The 22,894-nt window shown below is 38.3% G+C and overlaps 1 protein-coding gene across 7 annotated transcripts in view; it reads right to left on the bottom strand.

Annotated features, from left to right (window-relative positions):
• Positions 1-2,922: 2,922 nt before the first annotated feature.
• ZMYM2 (zinc finger MYM-type containing 2) overlaps positions 2,923-22,894 on the bottom strand; it is an 86,208-nt gene continuing 66,236 nt past the window's right edge. For all 7 annotated transcript variants that reach the window (XM_054272347.1, XM_054272353.1, XM_054272352.1 and 4 more), the window contains 13 exons: positions 21,873-22,038; positions 20,973-21,007; positions 19,125-19,254; positions 18,841-18,956; positions 17,987-18,158; positions 16,387-16,488; positions 14,356-14,450; positions 13,167-13,335; positions 12,106-12,257; positions 8,077-8,191; positions 6,859-7,110; positions 6,367-6,487; positions 2,923-3,766 (listed from right to left, as the gene is read on the bottom strand). In XM_054272347.1, coding sequence (XP_054128322.1) covers positions 3,574-3,766; positions 6,367-6,487; positions 6,859-7,110; positions 8,077-8,191; positions 12,106-12,257; positions 13,167-13,335; positions 14,356-14,450; positions 16,387-16,488; positions 17,987-18,158; positions 18,841-18,956; positions 19,125-19,254; positions 20,973-21,007; positions 21,873-22,038 — 1,818 coding nt within the window. In that variant the 3' untranslated portion in view covers positions 2,923-3,573. The remainder of the gene's footprint in view (positions 3,767-6,366; positions 6,488-6,858; positions 7,111-8,076; positions 8,192-12,105; positions 12,258-13,166; positions 13,336-14,355; positions 14,451-16,386; positions 16,489-17,986; positions 18,159-18,840; positions 18,957-19,124; positions 19,255-20,972; positions 21,008-21,872; positions 22,039-22,894) is intronic.

Raw genomic sequence — 22,894 nt, 5'->3', positions numbered from 1 at the left:
AACAGAAAAACTCTCTCCTATATAATAAAAAAGGTCAGCAAAAATGGGTATGGGATAGATTTTCCTACCACTACTCATGTCTTTTCTCTTCCATCTCACACACCACCTTCCTTGTGGGACTGCAAGGTTTATGGACTGCCTCTCCTGTGTTCCCCACCTATTTACACAGCCTCTCATAGGACAGAGTCACAGGTACTAAGAAAATAAATTTTGCTGCACTGCAGAGTCCCACTGTGAGTACTTTAAAGGTAATTAATATTGTAAACACCGAAATTATTTCACAACAACCTTTTGTTCAATAAAAATCAACTGCTGTAATTGACGCTTAGTTCCCTAATCACAAAAAGCTGCATGATTCTCATTGACTGAACACAGTCACAGATAAAAAAGATGACTATCAAAGTAAATTTATTTTCTGAAAATTGCATCAATTTTTCACTGTTTCTCACACTGAACTATATTTGCTATGTGATTTTCTTACTGCTGCTATCTAACTTTCTTAGTGTCTTAAGGCCACAACTTCACCTGGGAATTGTTCCAAATTTGATCTGACAGCAAGGAGATGCAGAGCAGATGTTGGCACAAGTGGAGAAGTTAAGAAAACCCTGCCAGGACTGGGGCGCAGGGCTGTGTGTGGACAGAGGGGTGCAGTCCCCACACTGCATTTCTCAGATGATCTCTGCCAGAGCTCACAGGCATGCCCTCAACAGCCAGGGTGCCACTCCAAACCCTCTTAAGGAGGAAAGTGAGGGCAGGTTTCTTAGACACATCCCCACCTGAAAGCCTGTGTAGAACACAGCATCGTATTTTGTCCTGCGCAGCATAAAATTCCTTGACATCAACCTTATTCTACTCCAGCTGCTGACAGTTCTGCCAAAGGAAAAAAAAAGGATTTGCCCTGAACTCCTAATTACTATAAAATTGCATATCTTTATTTTTTCAGAACTAAGGTATTTTATTGCATTTTGCATCACCATTCAAATTTAGGAATAAAATGCATACATCGAAGCATGATGCAGACTTGACTGCAATATCTCTGCAGTTTACAACGTTCAATCTGAACACATGAACCACTCAAAAAACATTATTGCTGATGATGGAATAGCTCCATCTTCTGGAATAAAAGTTATTTTCTTAACAACCATCTTTACATTTCCAACATGGATCTACGTGTAAAAATGTTTATTTCAAAACCCAACTTGGTTATTTTTAGTGATGGCAGATCAATCTTGGTTAGAAAATGGAAGGAATTTTACAACAATAATGTGGTTTCTGATAAAATTTAAGAAGTATTAATTATTTCCTCCTGGTGCTGAAAATGCCTACAGATTGTTCAACATGCCATACTAAAGACTGACCTTACTATTTAAGAAATAGCTGTAATCTGATTTTGAGAACAAGAATTTAAAAGTCGTGCTGAAGACAAAACACTCAACACATATACTTAACTTTTAGCTTCACATTAAAGGTTTGCAGTTTTACAAAAGTGTGTTTGTCATTAAACACAGTTATAATCAGCAAGCAATTGAAACCTCTGCTGAAGTCCCTGAAGTCTGAACTATAGAGAAGGGGCTGCAAGTGATCCTTACTGCTATTTATCAAAACACTTAAAAGTTATGTTTAAATGCAATATTTCAAATTTCATTTAACACAGGTCATTAGTAATGATCCCCTTATGTAAATTTAATTTGTGGTCAAGTCAGGTGTTAAAAAAGCAGGAGAGACCAGAACAAAACAATGACTCCAGTTCCTGATTTCATCCCTTTTATGTGTCATGGGCATGTTCTATGGCTGCTGTTTGAAAAAAACAGGTGTTAATGAACAAAGCTCTCAAGTATCCACTCACAAAGGGAAAGGTGCATTGAAGCTGTTGGTGATCTACTCACTGGTGCTGTGTTGTATTTCTTGACTTCACAGGAAGGGTAATGCCACCAGAAAGAAATGAAAAATTAAACATGTACATTTCCATCTCCATTTAAAATAGTGGTATATCTAAAATTAATACATACTCACAGACACACCAGAATAGCAGAAATTTAAATGAACTTGTTTAACAAAACAAAACAACTGAAGCTTTATTTATCTATATAGAAAGATGCATCCTTATGTGCATTCTTTTAAGCTAAGGAAAAGGAAAAAGCCATGCAGCCCTTGCAAGAAATAAATCCTCAGGTGGTAATATATATATACATAGAAAGTTTCTCCTTTAGTAGATGATTCCTCTCAACAGATAATTAATGCCATTTAGGAGAGACTTAAGCTTATGAGTACTTTATAGTAGAATACTCTACTACATTTTTTTCAGTACAACAGCAAAACCATTGCTTGAACCACCATATTGTTTGTATTAGTTAAATAAGAGCAAGTAACAGAACTTAAGCAGTTAAACATGTATCTGGAAATCAGACTACTTAAGTAAAGTAAGCACAAGGAAAGGATATAGAGCAAATGAAAGGATTTTTTTTCAAGAAAAATCATCTTTCGACTTGTTGCAACTTCACATCTCATATGGCTTTTGAGTGGAGGCATTAGTTAAAAGAATCTTTCCACCCATAGTCAAGTATTGACTGTATTTAAATACAGCAATGCAAGGACAAACAAGTTAAAAATTTAGCATACCATATTACTTCATGTAATATGGAATAGAACCCCTTTCTATAAGGCTACAAAGGACAAATTTACATTAATATGAGGTACTGGCATTTATGATTGGAAAAGTAAAGATGAAAAAAGGATTATACAGCATTGTCATCAGACATCTCTTTTTTTTCCTTTTTCTTTTTTTTTTTTTTGAGGGGCTTTTGGTTTTAGTTTTCCTTTTTACAAAATAACGTGTCTTGATGACCACATGCTCTAAGCTTATATTCACTTATTTTTACATATATATTTTATTTGTATGGGCAATTGAGAGAGAGTCACAAATAACGAAAGGACACTAAGGTTTTAATAAGGGCAACAAAAAAGTGTTTTCACCAGAATAGATTCACATTACAGTACACCAATATTGACAGCATTCTCTTTTGTCTATTTTTGGTACATAAGATGGAATCTCTCTACATAACCTTATAAGGCTTCAGTAACTAAAAAGTAAAAAACCTATTAGTTTACAATTCATTTAAAAATTCTGAAAGACACAGCAAGTTCTAAACTTTAGTAGTGCTACCCATACACAACCATCTGGTTTCAGAAGCCATTAAAAGAGCCTCCTCCAAGGGAGCTTCCAACAGCAGAGTTGTGCAACATGGATGTATCTTACTACGAGGGGAAAAAAAATTACACATGGCACATTCTCATTCATATTTTGCAATGTAAAAAGTTACAAACATACCTAATCAAATAAATAATAAAAAAAGAATCTGAAATGTGTTTGTTATGTATCCTAAAACCACTATGCAGAATAATGGAGACTTCCACTCACAAACTATTTACATGGTAATACCCAGGTGAGGGTACACACTGCTACAAAACTCATAAAACAAAGGGTAAACTTGAAATGTTTTCCATAGTAAAGGTCTAGCAGCATGACTATATCTAATGCTGTTTGTTGTCTTTGACAGTTTTTGGAAGTTTGTTTTAATCTATGTCTTCGTCCAGTTCATAATTGTCTTTATCATAAATATCTTTTACTAAAAGAACCCGTACGAGCATGTTTTCCAAAGTGTTGCGGTCCAGCGAGGTGGCAGTGTACCAGATGGGGCTCTCTGCCGACACCGAGCACTCTGGCTGCAGATAGAACATGTCTGTCCTCTGGTTCAGATTCTGTGGGCTACCAGGAGGAAAACACAGCGGGTTAGAAACAGCCTCACAGGACAAAACAGGACATTGGCAGCTCCAAAATCTTGCACAAACACAATTCTAACTGCACCTAGGCAAGTTACCAAAAAAATCCCAAACCAACCAAAACAAAAAGAATAATGAGAAATGTGGTCTTGTTGATAGAAGGAGTTTGGGCCACACCTTGCCTGATCTGGCCCAAACCCAGCCAGTCCCACATCTGCAGAGCCCCAGATGCCTGGGACTCAGCAAGCATGCAAGAGATCACAGACTCTTCAAAAACCCGCACATCCAGGTCTTGCTAAACCAGAAAGTACTCTCCATGATTTGCAAAGAGACCCAACACTAATTACACCAATTACATCAATAATTGCTCACACAATTGTTGGCTGATGTGGCTACCTCTTAATGTAAAGCCTGGGGTTCCCTTGAAAAGCCAAGGATGGTAGTTCTGAGATGCAGAGAAGTATAAGCAGCTAAAATCTCTCCTCCTCCTGTTTTATTTAAAAGATGGGTTGTTAGAAATCTTAATCCCTTAATTCCTTAGCTGCTATATTATAGAATTACATGCAGCTCAGAGACATCCTCTAAGACACTAGAGAAGACTCCTTTCAGGAAATCCTAGCTCATCCATTTAGGCAAGTCTCAGAAAAGAATTTTCAGTTCTGGATGAGCAAGTGATGACTCAAGCTCCCTCCTTCACAAATACTGCAGACTTCAGGAGTCAACTATATTTCATGTTTCTTCAGTAAAAAAAAGGATTTTCACCAGCTCACCTTCCCAAATTGCTTGGTAAGATTTCAGGTGTTGCTCTTCACCTGCTGGTGTGATTATCAGATTGTTTTGTTCTCATGTAAATCAGATTAAGAAGTAAAATATGATTGTTTAAAATAGTCTACTAATTGAAATATTTTAACCTCCTTCCTACTTGCTTGAAACAACAGTATTTTTATAGGAACAAGCAACCACAGAATCACAGAATCAATCAGGTTGGAAAAGACTTCTGGGATCATCGAGTCCAATCTGTGATCCAACACCTCCATGTCAACCAGACCATGGCACTGAATGCCATATCCAGTCTTTCCTTAAGCACCTCCAGCAACCTCCTGGGCAGCCCATTCCCATGTCTACTTACCCTTTCTGTGGAGAAATTCCTCTCTAATGTCCAACCTAAACCCCCCCCAAGTGCAGTTTGAGACTATAATGAGACAATAATACAGTCCTTCATAGCTGTGAATGAAAAAATCCTGAAATTCCAACTATACAGCTGTCCACTGGTTGCCAAGTATATTTCAAACAGTTGGCATTACCTAAAATTTTACAATAGTTTTTACAGTGTTAAATATTCCATTTAAAATATTTCAACAAAATTAAGTAGCATAACCAGGAGAAAGAGTATGCTGTTTTAGTTAACAATGGTGACCAACATCTGCAAGACAGCATGGCTTGACACCACACCATAACTGATGCTCCAAATGGGTTTAAGAGCATTCTTTTCTCACAAAGTTGAGATGTTCCTCCTAAAGAAAAAAAATTATTTGGTCTCTCCCCCAGTGATTGTGTAACTCAGTCCAAAAATCCAGCTTTGACTTTTTAATGACAAATCCTCCCCAAATCATGAAAGTAGAGAAAGTGAAGGCCAAATCCCCCTGCAACAACCAGGATCAACTGAGTTTTTGAAAAACAGGTGGTTGCATTAACAGACCACAACCTCTTTTTTACTTGTTTCTCTCTATAGCATCACGTGCTTGTACTTTGCTGATGCTGTGTGTGAGCTCCTTCTTCACCTTTCAGACCATAATGCTGTTTCCTAACACACATTGGGTCTCATACTTAATTTACTGTCTTGTATATACCAGGTGATTTTCTTTCTTTGGTATCATTTGCCCTCATTTCCCTTAGAGCTAAACAAAACATTAAAAACAGTCACTTGAATGGCTCTTGCAGTTAAGGAAAAGTACTTTCCAAGAAATCTTGTTTTCAAGCTTCCAAAACACTTAGCTAGTAAATTAATTTTTTTAAGAGTTGCCTAAACTTTTTTTTTCATGTAATAAATTCTGCTTCCTTCCTTCCTGCACAATTAATTGTAGGGATTGGATGGAAACAAGCTTGTTCTACATACTGGATTACTGCCAGTAGTCATTTTCCTACAAAGTATTTCAAACATGCTTCCACACTGGGTACCTCAAAAGCATCTACATTTCAGATGCCTGATAGCTCATAATGAAGCAAATCCATTGTCTTAACCCAGTTCTTAGTGAAGAGATGGGGACCTAACAAACAAACCTCTCAGTAGCAAAACCCACCAGAACCCTTGCTGGCAATTCTCTGCAGAGATGGTTGGTATTCCCAGGTAAGAAAATTGAATTGTACTGTTATTCCCAGATGGAGCCCTTGACAATTAACACTGAAATACTCCCCTGCTCCCACACTTAATGTCCAGATACAAAAGTGGAGATTTCATTTAGATATTTTTCAGAAGATTTCAATCCATTCCCTTTGCTTGAGCACATTTCATGTTGCATCAAAACAGTTCCTTTCTGGAGCTGGTTTACTCTAGACCCTGTCAGTATTAGCCTGTATCACACTTACCTTTTAGACAGATAGCATTCAAACATTTTCACAGGGCATCTAGCTGGATCAGATGTGTTTTCAATTTGTTCAAATACTGGCACATCATCTTCATGTTTCCTTTTTCCAGTAGCAATTTTATCTTTAAGAAGAAAATGAACAACATCTAAGCTATAACTTGAAGTTATTTTACATTCTTCAGTAAAATTCCCCATAAGCAGCCCACCAAGTAGCACAAGGTGGATCACCACAACTGTGCAAATGTGCAAACTGGAAATGCCATCCACAACTACAGCAAAGTCACAGCATTTCACATGGAGACCAGTGGGCTCAAATCAACTCAGAGACCCTGAGTCCCCATGGACCACACACTCCAATCAGAGTTCTGGGAGCTGAGAGCTGCTAGACTTGCTATGCAAAGGCAGAGCTCTGGCTCCTGGCCAGGTGCCCAGATGTCCCTCCTCAGAGCCATGTGGATGCTCCTGCAATACCAATTTTGAAATGCCTTAGTACCTTCATTGTCAGCTCTGCACAGGGAAGACACTTGATATCGAAGACAAGCTTTGCTTTCCATTGTTAGTGGATTTTTCTTCCACTGTCTAAAAACAGTGCCAAAAGAAAGTCTTAAATGCTGCTCCACTGTTTTCAGGCCGAAATATTTAGTGTTAAAGTAGAACAGAGTATTCAAAAGAGCAACAGGTGAATGTGATCCTAGCTGTTTAATCCTCCAAAGGTAATCTTCTTCAACTCGAGAGAATATTGATCCTTGGAAAGAAAGAATAGTAGAGAAAACACAATGGATCAGCCCATGAACTGTCAACGTAAAAAAAAAAATCAAGTTTTTTTAACTATGAAATGCAACAAAATTATCATGACAGAAGCTGCTGATAAACTTATTTATTTTTATTTATTTTCATGTCCACACTCCCCAAACCCACCTATTAAAGACACTCACTGAGACAGTCAATGGGAAATCTCAGTACAGGCAATTTCAGAGAGAGCACATTTCTGTTTAGTTACAACAGTATTTCTGACATGCAGCTCTCTCACGCTGTTTCACAGAAATTAATGTTCAATGGACTAACCTTAATTCCATCATAAAAGGCATATTTTTGAGTTCATTTTATTCTGCTCATGTTAAGGCCTCCAAACACTGTACCTTCTTCCTTCTTATTACTAATAGATATCTCACTTGGAAAGCATTCCTGGACCATAACAGGATGCAAGAAGGGCCCAACACAGAGGTTCTCTGGGCTGTGAGAGCCATCTGGATTAGGAGGGCTCTCTCCCAGCAGAGTCCTCCTAATCCAGGTGAGAAATTCTAAAATACATCAATTGTTAGCCCTACCTACACATAGCGCAGCACCTGCCTGCCTGCTTCCATCTGGGGGAAAAAATGGGCAAAAAAATAAGTTCAGCTCTGGTAAAAACTACAGGTCAAAGAGCTTTTTTAACTTTCTCTCCTAAAGATGGGTAGTAATTTTTAAGTGAGTGGCAAAAACAACTCTTGTAGCATGGATTACTCAGAAACAAGACAAATAAAAACAGGTAGAGTTTTAAATTAAATCTTAGAAGACATGTTTGTAATTCTTCATCACCTGCTATTGCAACGCATAACATATATCAACATATATATATATATATATATATATATATATATATATATATGCACGCTTAAGAATACATAACTTTTAAGAGATGAAAATCATACATGACCAAAAAGAAAATTACCATCTGGAAGTATGCTTGGCTGCCAGCTTCGAAGGATTTTATTTAGTTCCTGTTCAAACGTCTGGTAGATGGGATCAATAAATATGTTGTCTTTCCGATTACTCCTATATAAATACTACAGAAAAGAGAGAGACACAGTGTTTACAATTCCAGATTAGAACAACTCCTGTGCTACAGGGTTTTCTTTTTTTCATAACTGTGCAAGCGTTGTACTGAAAAGCAGCATCTAAAAATAAAGCTATGCCGCCTTTCCAATATCTAACGGGTAACAGTTAGTTCCAATATAATTCTATGTTGTAAATTTCTAAGTGGATATGAATCCAGTTAGAAATGAAATAGTTTAATTACAACTAATATTTTTCCCCAAGATTTCCTGTGTGCAACATTATATCAGTGAATGGGGAGTCATTAAAAAAACCCCAAACTACAAACTACTAATTTATCCTTTCCTACACCTAGGCCTTCAAAAATACCCAAAACCAACCCACATTTAGCAAGAATCTGCTCTTTTAAATATGAACTCCAGGCAGTAACAAAACCATCTTCAATACAAAAGTGGGAGAAAAAACCCATCCATGTATTTGTGATAATAATATACAGCAATACAAGAAAGATGATAGGATGGTGCAAGGCACTGGCCTATTCTGCAATCTAATTATCTTACCCTCTTGACCTTACAGACAAAAATTCTTTTGAACCTTTACCAAGAATTAATGGCTGAGGACTACTGTTTGACATTATAATCTCTGAGACATTTCTAAGAAAGGGAGGATTGCCTTCTTAAATTTCCCACTTCAGCGTTATCTTTGCAAGAACATGCCTGTTGGTGAATACAATAAAAGTGACAGACAAAAAACGCATTTGCTTCTGGAAATGACACCTATTTCTTGAAACACCATGCTTGAAATCACATTAACCACAACACTGATAGGTGATTATGGTTCAGTACATCCTAGCCTCCTTATCTTTGCACTTAATTTTATAATAGGGGCAAATGAATGAATACACTTCCTACAGGTTTTCAACATTTTCATGTAGGTAACTATTTTATATGGCAAGTTTAACTAACTCCTCAAAGCACAATATGCCCTCACATGTGCTTGTTTCTATGTACACCAGTTTTGATTTCATAAAGCAATCCCAAGCCAGATAATAAAGCTCACTGTAAGCTTCATGGCTTCTCCTTTCCATTCCCTGGCACATTTTTCCACCACATATTTCTCTCTGGTTTGCATTAAACACTCACACTGAATGCTGGCAGTGAAAATGAAGACTGAAAACTGGTTCAAAACCAATCCACACATAAGCCTGTGAGAACTCAACTAAAAATACTTCTTCCTGGTTCAGACTAAGTGTTGACTAAACCCTGGCATCCCCAGCTGAAGCCTGAAGCTCCCCTGAGCACCAGAGGGTCTGTAGAAGGATGTTGTGCAGCAGGGCAGACTCCAACCTACCACCCAAACCTGCAAACCTTCATTCCCAAATCACCGTGCCCTGCTGCTCTACAAACCCTACAGGGGCAGCATGAGCACAAGCCACTCCCAGCTGAGATGAGCTCTGCTGTGACTGCAGTGCATGGCAAGGAACTGGATGTGCCTCTGAATCCCACAGTGGAGGACAACAGGCTGAATCACCGTGCACAGCGATTTTGTTTGTCTGACCTTCAGACAAACATCTGCCAAACTCTGGCAGCCTGCCCAAACAACCCCATTACCAGGCATACAAAAAACAAGAAAAAAATCCCAAACCAAATCCCAATTAGGGACCAAGAATGAAGGCCATGATGCAACAAAGGAGCTCTGCAGACTAACACCTTCCTCTAGATGAACCATCTCCACTAGATGCCTGCTTGACCATGCAGCAGCCTTCAATTCTAAGTGTGTTATCCTTCAGGATCACTACTTTAGAGCTATCAAAACCATTAGTGAACCACTTCTGTCTGAAAGTAGAACAATTTCAGCTGTACATTACCCTGAACTGAGAAACTGCACCATCTGACTCAGGGACTGGTTTCCTGGAACAGATTTTACAGTGCTTCCTTTTAGAAAAAGCTGGTTTACAAACTCAAAAAACAAAACAATCAACTTAGGACTTGAAGACTCCTGGGCTCAAACCACATTCTATCCATGAGGAAAAGCTCCAAACTGAGTATTTAGCCAAAATGAGTGCAGTAATGCTGGGGGAAGGGGAATGTACTTTTTTACTAGCCTATGGTTCCTACATCCTCTTCCTTTGAAGAGAAAATTTACTCTAAGATAGCAAAATATTAATGATATTTGGCCCAACTGTATCCCTAAATGGCATAATTTCATTGCTCTGAGCTCCTTCCAAGTTCCACAAAGCCAATACCTTTGATGCAGTAGCACACAATTTATTCTCTTTCAGGGTTGGGGTTGTCTGGTGGAAAGGACCAAGCAAATTCTAGAAGGCAATGGAGTTTCATTGTGCATTGTTACAACTGTACAATATTTAGTGTGCCACTAGCTTGCTTAAACATGTTTCTTCAGAAGGGTTGGTAATATTTGCCCCCAAATATTTGCCATTTGCACACAGATGATGGCTGCAGCCCTGCACAGCACATGTTTCCGTCCCTCACTTGCTGTCTGCCTTTGTGAAATGCAAACTCATCAGAACACAGCACATCTTCCTACCAGTCTGGCCAACAAATCAGGGCTGTTCACACTGCCTGAATGAAATCCTGGACATGAAATATAGGCAGTAAAATGACCACATGTTGCTTCACTAATGTTCCAGCACTGTGTATGTGTATTAGGCCTCATGATAATTGTGGCTGCCACACAAACTATGGTTCTGAAGAGCTGAAAAGAAGATATTTTATACACAAGTAGCTTTCATGACTGACAAAATAGACAATGTCATAGGTACAAAGAGAAAGATTAAAAAATACTGTTTGAGTTCCATTATTAAACACATACTTCCCTCTGTGTACTGTTTATCTGCTTAAGATGAGTATTTTCAATTCAACAGAAAGGTACAGAGAGACAGTGTATCATGCAAGTGCAGAAGTAGAAAGCTAGCTGAATTTGAAACACACCTTGTAGCAATATTGACTAAAAAGCCACTGACTAAAATCAATGTTTGCTTCTCAAGTTTCAACAATAAGGCAAAGGTAGCAACTAACTCTTTATTTTTGCATACTTGCAACACAGGAAAATTACTACTTTATGACTTATTTTTAAAACATTTCAATTTTAAAAATTGTTACTTGATTCAAGTCCTCTGCCTCAAGTATGGAAGAGTTTAAGTAGAACTGCAAACCCTGTGAGCAGCTTGCTTTACACATCATATACACCTTCTATTGCCTTTTAATTTGAATGAAATTTTCTGTGTTCTCAGCTCTGAACACTGCTTATTTTGCCTATGTTTTGCCTTATGTAGCAAAAATTAAGACAGCCTTCCCTGCTTAAAAAATCAGCTGTGGAACAGCTTCTCTAAGTACCTAGCAATAGGTTACTGCCTTCACATCCACTACATCCAACCTGACTCCTTCCCATCTTGCTGAGTGTAGGACAGCCAACACAGCAGAGTTTCCTGCACTCTATCCTGCCTGGCCACATTCTGCAATACCCAGTAAATCAGACCCTCCCCCAAAAGACACTTAATTTAGGTTGTTTCCTCTATATGCTAAGGAACTGAATTAGTCAAAGGCCTAGAGGTCATGCCTTGTTTCATTCTGGTTTTACACTGGACATCTTTAGCAAACAAAATGAAGCACAGCATTTGAGAAGACTATGTAGTTTTTGACTGGGTTAATTACTTGCTTTAACCCAGCAAGAAGCTTAAAATTTTTACAATATACCCATGTGTGTTTGAGCTTTCAGGATGAGACTGCAAACTCATTTCCTACATAGACAGCTCTCTACAACATGATTATAACAGCAGCCTGATCACAGCCATGTATAAAGGGTAGCTCCTAGCCAGTAAATCCATGTTATCTCCACTCTTCTACTGAAATGGGTTACAGTCAAATCAGCAGCTCCATTTCCCATCTCTACAGCCTCTACTAACCTCCTGAATTCCAAGACACAGATAATAGATGCTGTCAGGTGCATAGTTCTCTCCATTAGGCCTTCGAATTTCATTGACAAAATGTGTCAACCCATAGTTTAACTCAGCTGAAGTATGTGATAATAGATCTTCCTTTAATTTCACAGACTTTACTGTAAAATAGAGAAGAAATGCTACATTATACAACAGAATTGTCACACAGTGAAGGTGGGATGGGGTACTTTTTGACTGGAAACTGGGAATCTGGCTTGATGTCCTCTCCATTAACCAATGAATGAGACTAAAATGTACTAAGCAGTTAAAATGTTAGGTCTGTAGTAAAACAATCAAGGCTCCCACAGTAAGGTCTAGTTAACCAAATGCAGTAACACCTGCTAATAAATGTACTGTCATGCACAGCTCAGGATGACACAGAGGCAGCCCAAGATGCTGAAGTGAAGCCAGTGGTGTAGAGGGGCACCTTCAGGGAAACAGCCGTTTCCAAAGACCCAAGAGCACAACACAAGGGTGCTGAGATGCATGTGGGAGCTGAAGAACAGCAGGAGTAACAATTCCCCTTTTCCCATATAGTACAAATGTGTACAGAGAGGAGAGCTGCAGAAAGAGCAGCATGGCTCCAGGGGATCAAAGGCCACCTTGTGCCAGAGCTCCACAGCCAGGTAATCCAGCCTCAGAGAAAGATCTCCTTAAGGACAAAGAGTAGGAGGATGTCCCTCCTTTGCCATTTAGAAGCCCAGAAACAGTGTGAGCCCTGAAGTGAGTTAGAATATGAAGAAAAATAGGATGCAAACAAAAAATTAAAATAGTCGCAGAAAATCAGAATAGCTAAGAAGGTGCTGTCCTAGCTTTCACGAGAAGTGTGACCCAGCATTTTGAACCAAACAGAAAAGACTAGAAGAAAAAAAGTTTGGCAACTCTGTGGTAAAATAATCTCAGTCATGTTGGAAACATGAGGGACATGAGAAAAATTCGATCAAAAATTCCAGCTGAGAATCACACAAAAAGCAGGTCAGAATCCCTAGCAGGTCAGAAGTGGATGGCAGATTTTTGGCAATACTTACTTGATTTCAGCTCCTCTAGCTCCGGAGGCTGTTGGTCTGTGTGGCGGGACTTCACCCAGTGCTTCCAGGCGTTCACCCCGTAGGCGTATTTGAAGGGAAAGCTGCACTCGGAGTTCTCGGAGCTGTCATCGTGCGCCTGGTACTCCGACACGGCTTTCCTCTTCACTCCCTGCCACGGCAACACACAGGGTAAGGCCACCAGCAGGGACACAGCAGGGACACCAGCAGGGACACAGCACCTGGCACAGCCAGCTGCAGGCCAAAGGGCACACTGCACTTCACACACAACTCCAGCGTGTCCATGCACAGGGAGCTGAAGATGTGACAGATCTGTGTCACAAGGCTCCACTCCTCAAATGAACCCTTTGCCCATGGAAAAGGCAGCACTGGATCCAGATTAAAGCATGCCTAGCAGTGCATATGTGATAATATCCAGTGCATAATAGCAAAAGCTATTTTTTAAAATATTTTTTACTACTATTTTTACTAATATTTTAAAAATATTATTTTACTCCAGATTTGATATTAGAAAGACCCATTTATTATCAGAAAGCTTTAGTAGAACTTGGCTGGTTTTTTTTAAAGCTGCAATATCTACTGCAATTATTGGAACAAAACCATTTCAGCTTTGTGCCAGGCATAGGAAACTATTTCTTGGTAGTGTCCTTCTAAATATAAGACTATGGCTAATTTGTATCCAATGTCTAAACTAAGATTGGCTAAAAATAAAATCTAGGAAAATTACAAGCAAATAAAAAAAATTTTAAACTCTTTTATATGGTATGGCTCCCATTATAAACGTTGGTAATGCCAATGTTTTTCTATTTTACCACCAAACTAAACCAAGACCCCTTTGTTCAAAGTAGAAGGTAAAACAGGATTGCTAAGAATACTGTAGGTGTATACACAGTGGCACATTCCATAACAGTTCTGCCACTGTGAAGCAAAAACAGGATCAGAATTTACAAATCACACTCCTATCAAATCCAACAGTTATCTGCAACAGACATACCACTGAAAAAATTTTATTATTTTAAATGTATTAATGTATGTCATAAAAACAGGATATTAGGTATGAGTAGATAGTAACACGCTGTAAATCATTATCAGAAAAAGAATAAAAAGGATATTTTTTCCTACATAATTTTTTGTGCTTTTCTTGATATTTTTAATACCATGAAAAAATTACCTTCTTTTTGGACCGAGGCCTGGGCTGTTCCTCATATTCTTCACCAAAAACAGGAGGTAACAAAAACTCATTTTCTGTATCCAGCTCCTCAGTTGCTGAAAATACATTAACAGAAACTTATTTCTAAATGTCCTTTAAATAACATTGCTTTGAAAAAAACCAATTACCTATATTGGTGTGCCCTAACATAAGGAGTTTATTTTTATGCATGCCACAAAGGCACACAAATAAACAACCAAATACTGGATTTTGGTAAGACAAAACAAACCTATTTTTATATTCAAACTAAGACAAAGCTGTCAAATAGTTTATTTCAAAGTAGGTTTCAGAGTATGCAATGCTCAACATTTCAAGTATTATCTGAAGTTGCAAAGGTGGAATTTCTTACTGTACACTCTTACATAATGTTTTCTGCCCAGGCTGTCTTTGGTATCAAAAATTCTTAGGTATGGTGAGAATGAGCAGCTTTGACTGGAAAAAATACAAATTAACTTAGTTTTGTTCATGAATTTAGATGATTTCTATACATGTTTTGTTATTTTTTTGTAGCACATCACACTTGGTTTAAAACACTAAGAATCAGAAGGCAAACTCCTTCAGTGAAACTGGTTTAGTCTAGACTTATACAAGTGGTAGAGGTCTAGCTCATGATGGATATTACAGTTCAGTTTGGCAAGCAGATGTATGGCAATACTCAAAATACTGTTTATTTAACATTTCAGGTAGGATTGAGGACTCTATTTCAGGGAGGAATGAGACAACATATGAATGGATGTAGTGTTCCAAGTCCCACCTTCATTTACTTTATTGAAGATGGTTCATCCCTCATTTAGCCATCAAAGAATGTTTTCACTCAAAATTGAACACTCTTCTGATAATCTGATTTCACCACCTTATTTCTCAAGACAGCTTTCCAACTGGAGCAGATGAAATACCACTTACATGCAGAGATTTCAGAACTCTGCCCCAGACTCAAAAGCAGTCCTGCTCCTGATACCACCAAGAATCTTATCTCAGAAGCACTTCAATGTAATCAATGCCTCTTACAAACTGCTGCTACTTACTACTCCAACTTGCTTATTTCTTTTCTTCTATGGTTTTTCTTTCTCATGCACCCAGCCTCACTTAAAAAGAGGGTTAGAAACCCAGTATGCATCTGACTGGTGAAGTTCCCAAGATTAAGGTCAGCCTAATCCCCAGGCTTTGTCTTTAAATTAGGCATAGAGAAAACTGGACATCTACTGCAGACAGAAGTAGTCTTCAGCACAAAAGGAGCCTGTCAGCTCCTAGAAAACCTGCCCAGCTGAGGTATGAGTGTCTTGTGTCCAACAGAAGCTCTGAAAGAGGGACAGTAACTACAGCCAGAAGCTTTCTTGGATCTTGGATTGGCTGGGGTATGGTGTAAGGAAACAGACACTGTTCTATGCATTCTGTAGACTGGTAGAAATTGTACTAGATAGCATCAAGAGTTTCTTTCAAGAAAGGTCCCAAAGCAGTGATTTTTTCCTGCTAATTCAAATAATGCTACCACTTCAAATGTTGATATGGACATTACCAAGATATTGAAAGGTAACACAAGTGGTGTGTAGCACGCCAACTTGCCTGCCAATTTTCTAACAAACTTGAGTGGGAAGTTGACTCCTTAGTAATTTCTCTAAACCATGAAAATACCTGGAAATTGAAGAATTCATTCATTATGTTTTCCATGACACATGCCATCTGAGTCCTTGAGCCTTCAAAACAACTCTCCTAAATCCATGCTCAAAACAAATAATGCACCCAAGTTCTCTGTGAATGGTTAACTTGCCCTTTTCTTTGCATTGTTTCAAATACTGTATTTAGAAAGATGGAAGAACTAATTCAGAAGTCCCCCATCCATGCCCCCAAAGGCATGGCAAAGTTTTACCTAACAGTAGTCAGTGAGTCAGGTGGATCCTGCAACCAAATAAAGCTCCTCTGAAAGGATGATTAAACAAGGTACAAGGGCTGCCCAAAGTGTCACAGTATTTATTAAAATCACAGAAGAATTACCTCTTGGAAAGTCTATTTCAATATCAAGGTCTGGCTCATATGGAACATCAGGCAAACTTGTCCGTGACTCTGAGTTTAGGAGATTTGAGTCAACTATCACACCTGTTTAAAACAAAAGGAAAAAAAAAATCATTATTTTAACCAACACATGGATTAGCCAAATGGAGCAGATCTACAACTTTAGAAGCTGAGTTGTTCTAAAACTGATTGTTCTGCTCATTACCATCCTACATTTTCTTGTTCTTGGTATCTTGTATTTACTTTTCCAACCTGATTTCCTTCAAACATAAAACATACTTACTAGCCCATTGTTCTTCTCCATGAAGGTGAGTCAGCAAAGCACATGTATAGGAAATCAAATACTGGTGAACCAGGATCTTATCAACCAATCCCAGAACTCAAACAATCTTGCCAAAACTAGCTGTCTATTTTCCTACCTGATCCTGTCACAACAGAACAGACTTTCAATTCTGCTTCTGTAGGATCTGTTTCTCAAATAAGGCATGCAGAAAGGGAGAAACAAAGCTGGAACTCTCTCCAGCTTCTGGCAAACACCGATTGCTCCAAATTCAGTCCTCTGTAAGTGAGCAAGCTCTGATCCCATACATCTGCTCATTTAGCTAGCTGTACTTCACAAAAGACAGCAAGAAACTGAAAATGACAACCTTGCAGTGCTACCAGAAATGTGCAGTTTTAGTAGAAGAACAGATCAGAATACAGTAAGCCTCCCAGGACTGCAGCTCCACTGGCCTCCTACATAACGAGGCACAAAGTCTAAATGCATGTAATTTGTCAACAACCTTTCAGAAATCTGTTGAAAGAGCTTGGAAAAAACCTTCAAAATTTCATCTGAGTGAAGGCAAATTTTCCTGGAAAGACACAGGAAAGACTTGAAGAGTTGGGCAAGCAGAGCCAGGAAAGAAGAGCAAACAGACATGGGCACTGAGAAACTAAAACTACAAAGTAGAAAGTATGTGGGATCTTCGGATATAAATTTTTATTATGAGAATAATGTGTTGGTTGTTGCCCAGTAGTGCTTACTCTAAATCATGGGCTTTTCAGTTTCCCAGGTTTTGCCAGAATGCACAAGAAGCTGAAAGGAAGCATGTCCAGAACAGTTGAGCTGAAGTGTCCAAAGGGGTGTTGGACACACAGTGCTCAGTATGTAACTGGGGAAGTTGGCTGGGAACCACCAATTGCTGCTCAAGAACAGGCTGGGTCAGTGGGTGGAGAGCACCTGTATGGTGCATCACTTAGCCTTCTTGTGTTTTATTCTTCCCTCTCCCCTCTTTTAGTTGTATATTTATGAGTATATTTAGTAATATATTTATTTTTGTTTCAATTATTAAACTGTTCTTGACTCACAAGGTTTACTTTTTTTCCCAAGTCTCTTCCCCACCAGGAATGAGGGAACTGAGTGAGTGGCTGTGTGGTACTTAGCTGCCATCTGACATTAAAGTACAATACAACTTCATATTAGACTTCAATGACTGCACTGTTGTACTCAAACTTTCCCTAAAATAAAAAACCAAACCAAATCATTCTAGTCACAGACATCCCCCAGCATTCCAAACAGTCAAAAACTCATCAGGAAACTCACTGGCCACATCAGAAGCTTCAGCTTTTCCAACATGTTCAGGTACCACCCCAGACAAGTTCAGTAGCTCAGCTTCCAGAGGATCTCCAGGCACTTTTCCCCTCAGCTCTTCTATTGCTGCAAGGATTTTCTCAGTGCTATCCAGAGTAGTGGGCAAAAAAACTGGAACTGGCACCTGTGCAGACAGGGAGGCAGAGATAATTAGAAAAGAAAAAATGCCACAATAAAGCAACCAACAACCAAAAAAAAATCTATACTCTTCTTCTGAAAGACAGAGTTGATACAGATTAGAAACAAGTCACTCTAGTGTGAACTAACAAAAAGTGCTGACAGGTTAAAAACCCAACATGAAGGAGCTAGGAACAGAAGGGACAGCGGGAAAGGACACAGGAAAAAAAAAAAAGACAAAAAGCTGGTCAAAGAAAGAACAGAAGGGTCTTTGGAATTTCAAACTTGTCTGATTGTAACCTCAGACCAACAGTTTGAACAAATCAGCATCTTGTTTTAGTGGCTTGTTTTTTCCCGCTGTTTATCCCACTCTGCCATCCATTCCCAACACAACCTTTTCAGTTTCCTTATTACAAGAACAAACCTTGCTGCTAAAGGCTTATTCAGCATATTCAGCAGTATCACTCAGAACTGTTCCTAAAAATCCCAGTGGCACAAAGTGTTCACACTGGAAGCAGACAGGCAGGTCCTAAAGAACAATCAGGGAATCCAATGCTTTTTCAATAAATAGCCCTGCAGCACCCTGCAATCCTTTAGATGGACCAAGAAGAGAACAACCAGCACAAGGTGGTCCCATACAAGCACATGAAGAGATGCCAATTTTAAAATGAAGCTGAAGTCTCACTTACAGGAACAGGAACCGTGGTAGGAATAGGAACATTTTGACTGTACATATTCATAGGCACCGGAACGTAGACTGGTACAGGAATAGGCACTGGGACATACTCTTTCTTCCACTCATCTTCTATTAAGAGAAAAAGGAAAAAGGCAAATACTGCCAGGTATTTAAATATATTTTACACCTGCCATTTAGTGAGAAAAAAATCAGAATATTTGCAATATGTTAAAAGACAGTAATAGTTAAGAAAAAGCTGCAATGAGGAAATTAGTTCTGGCACAGTTCAGGAGTTACCTGTCTGACAAGATTTTGCCTGCATATGAGGTTTACAGTACGTGGCTTTTGTCATTGTCAAAGGCTTGCAAAGAACTGCCTTGTTCTTCATTTCTCTGTTAGGTGTTGGAGAAGGTGGTGGAGCTGAGCCCTGCAGACAAGCAAATAAGAGAAGGTGCTTTGGACCACACTGATTCCAACACAAAGTTCTTGTGTTAATGTATCAGCTGATACTTTTCATAAACGAGATACCGAAGAAGCAGCTCACAGAAACATAACAAAGCAGCACCAACTATTACTCTAAAATTGCAAGCTATTCTACATTCCTAGTACTGAGCTACCACTGCCCCAGGATCATGAGAGGAGGGCTAGGACTTCTGGCTCATTTTCCTTTTTTTTTTCTAATTGAAGGTACGGTAAACACTTTTTAAAACGTGCTTCTTTAAGTGAAAGTGCCATTTAAGCAATTTTATAACATAAAAAATAATTTTAGCTGTAAAAAAGTTCATTATGAGCAGCATGCACAAACTTTAGATCTTCTTGAATTATGCCACAGTTCAAAGATGACTATTTTCTGAATAAAAATTCTCTGAATGCTTTTTTATTACCTAAAGTATGAGCTTCGAGCTCCCCCTGCTGGCTCTGCAACAGTGACAATAAGTAACCTGGGAACATCCTAGAAGGTTCAAACTGCATCTTATGGTCAAGAGGTAAAAATCCCTCTTGTTCCAGACATGGTTTTTGTACCTCTTTTAGAACCTGATTTGAGAAACAAACTTTCAGTTTTATTTGGTCATATATAGGAAGACTACCCCCATATGTCCATTTAGATAGGGAAAGAAAGCCCAGTCCCAAGAAAAGCAAAATGCTCTACCAGGTGTACACTCCCTAAAATGTATTTAAAAAATACTGTATCACACATAGCTTTGACATGATCTTTACATCACTGAATTAACATCATTAACCATAAAATACTGAAAGTTTTTAACATGACAGCTTAGCTTGTCTGATGTCTCTAGTTACCTAAGCAATTTTCTGTTTCTCATACATGTATTTATATTGTCATCAAAAACTTTCACTTTTTCACTTACATCTAAGATTTATCTTTAAAGCCTATTTGCATTTAAAAGGCAATTCTCTCAGACCTTCCATGCAAAAAACAAATCAAAACAAAACTAAGTTTCAAACAAAATGCACTAAGCTAACAGAAAATAATATTAATAGTAGTATTTTTGACAAGTAGAGAAAAACTGTAACTCAGAATGATGAAGGTTGCTGCTCCACTGATGATCCCCACCCTTCCAGACAGTGATCCTGCAAAAGGCTCTGCTTCCCTACTCTGTAACAAAGTCAATCAGATCTTGAGCACCTGGAGAATTCTTCTCTTGGGAAGGATAAAATTTAAGAACTGAAGATTTATTTTCAGCTTTTTAAAGCTGAGCTACCACCTTAATATTCCAACAGGACAGTGAAATTCTCTTCCTTTTCTATACTCAATAAATACACTAGTTAGTCTAAACACACGAATAAGACACATAGTGTGTTGATCAACTTTTAAGCAACATTTATATGCACTATAGATGTAAAACACATGGTTGATGATTTAGTTTCCCAGAAGACACTGAAAAGAAAGTATGAATATTTGAATTTTTTATTTCACCTACAGATGTGAAAAAGACCAAAAAGCTTTATAAATTTAGCTTAGGATCATTCAAAGACACTGATTTTTGGTTTTTAATAGCATCCCTCTAATTCACTGGGATCTCACATTTTAAGTACACCTCATTATGTTTTGTATATATACAGAGAGAGAGAGAGAGTCAGAGAGACAGAGTTAGATATAAGAGTGTGTTAAATATATGTACTTACTGTCATTTTTGTCCGGGGAGTTTGACAGCCCTGATCTAAAAGTACAAGGAAACATTTTTAGAATTTTTTTTCCTTTTTCACAATCAAAGCAAATTTCAGTAAGCAGCTCAAGATAACACCTGTCATCAATATAACATTAAATCAAGAGAACTCATTAGAACCATATTGCAGGTGAGAACTGCACACAAGACTTTTCCTTCATGCACATCTCCCTACTGAACTCCCTCAACACTCCAGTACTGAGCCTCACACAAAGGCAAATGATAAATCAATGCTCTAGTCAGATGTGAATACAGCCTCTTTCAGAAAAGTAAACACCAAAACATTCAAGTATGAAAATGGCTATACAAAGTAGCTGAGCTGGTATAATTGCATTAATTTAAAGGCTGGTTTATTTGAACTCTGCCTGACTTCCCACTTAAACCACACAAACATGTATTGCATGTCCTTGAGCAAATTTACACAGTACCTACTGCCAACAGAAAGGGAAAAAAAGCAATGTATTCCTCATATCTAGATACTTTCATTGTATTTTCACTTCCATTTCACTTATTTTCCTTTCATTCCATTTAATTAATTTCTTTTTTTTCATTCCTAGTGCATCTGTTCTCTGTGACCAAAAGGCATTTTGAGAAATGTTTCCACAGAGCAAATAATGACAAACTGGAGCACAACAAAAGAGGAAAACATCTTCTCTTCCCACGACGATACAGCACTAAAATTACACTTAACCCAGAGCAGCTCAATGATAACAGCTGACAACAGCTCTGATGATAACACAGAAAAAGATAACACCTAACACAATTTATTACAACAAATAAATAACTCATGCAGCTTTCAATTTTTCATTGAAAGGAAGCTTCTGGCTTGGCACCTGTGCAGCCCTGAAGCAGCACCTACCATAGTGCAGGTTCTCAGGCCCTTTCTGGGTGGCCAGGTTGGGCTCGTTCTGCTGGCAGTAGAAGCGGAGCAGGCAGTGCTGATCGCAGAAATGCTTCATCTCGCCGCGCCACTGCACCTTCTCCTTCAGGGCTCCTTGCGACTTACAACAGTCACACCGAACAGCCTTAAGGCAAAGGAGATTCCACATTTTTAAACAGGCCTTGGGAAAAAAATTATTGCTACATTTTACAATGCTGCATTTTAGGAGTACTGACGATTCAGTACCACCATACAGGTAAGTCTCGCTCATGAACAACAGTTGAGCTCCCTTCCCTTTCAACTGTTTACTGGGGGTTAGCACCCAGAATAAATCTGCTTTGCTTTAGTCATTTGTCACTATGTAAAAAAAAAAAAGCTCACTTTTAAAGAGTCATCAAAAAAAGAATTTTGTGCATTTTAATTAATTTCATTGAAGCATTCTGCAAAACAAAAGCAGAAAGTGTTAGGCTCCTTAATGACTCTATTGAACTGAGGACAAACACAAGCCATTTTTTCTACTTTCAAGATCTGGCAGGCTTTTTATGTTTGTTTTAAAGAAGAATCAAAAGTTTTTAAAAGTCACCAAAAGAATCACTTCTCCAGGTATCAAATTAGCATAAATGTTTTTTATATTTCCATTACTTTAGTAGTTTGGCAACAATTTTAAATTCCAATTCTTTAGTTCATCCAAGTTTCTCTATGATTTATAAACAACATTTGCTCTCAAAAAAAAAGAGGACTCCCCCAAAATTTAGTTAGCATGTAACTTGGAAACTCAAACATTTAAGTAATATATCCTTCATGAACTTGCATGTTAATTTAATGAGGCATTACTAAGGCAATGTTCTTCTCCAGAATAGATTCTACTGCATTTCATCTGCCATGCTATAAATTACTATCTGAACAGTGGCAGCCTCAATTTCACATCTTCCAGTAAGCACTACAGCTTGCCTTGGTATTGTCCGCAACCTCTATCCTAAAGCAGACATTAAAAAATTAAA

This window comes from Melozone crissalis, unplaced genomic scaffold (assembly GCF_028551555.1).
Source record: "Melozone crissalis strain CALT ecotype California unplaced genomic scaffold, PUWL_Pcris_2 ptg000013l_1, whole genome shotgun sequence".
NCBI lineage: Eukaryota > Metazoa > Chordata > Aves > Passeriformes > Passerellidae > Melozone > Melozone crissalis.
This window is presented reverse-complemented; position numbering and strand designations above follow the sequence as displayed.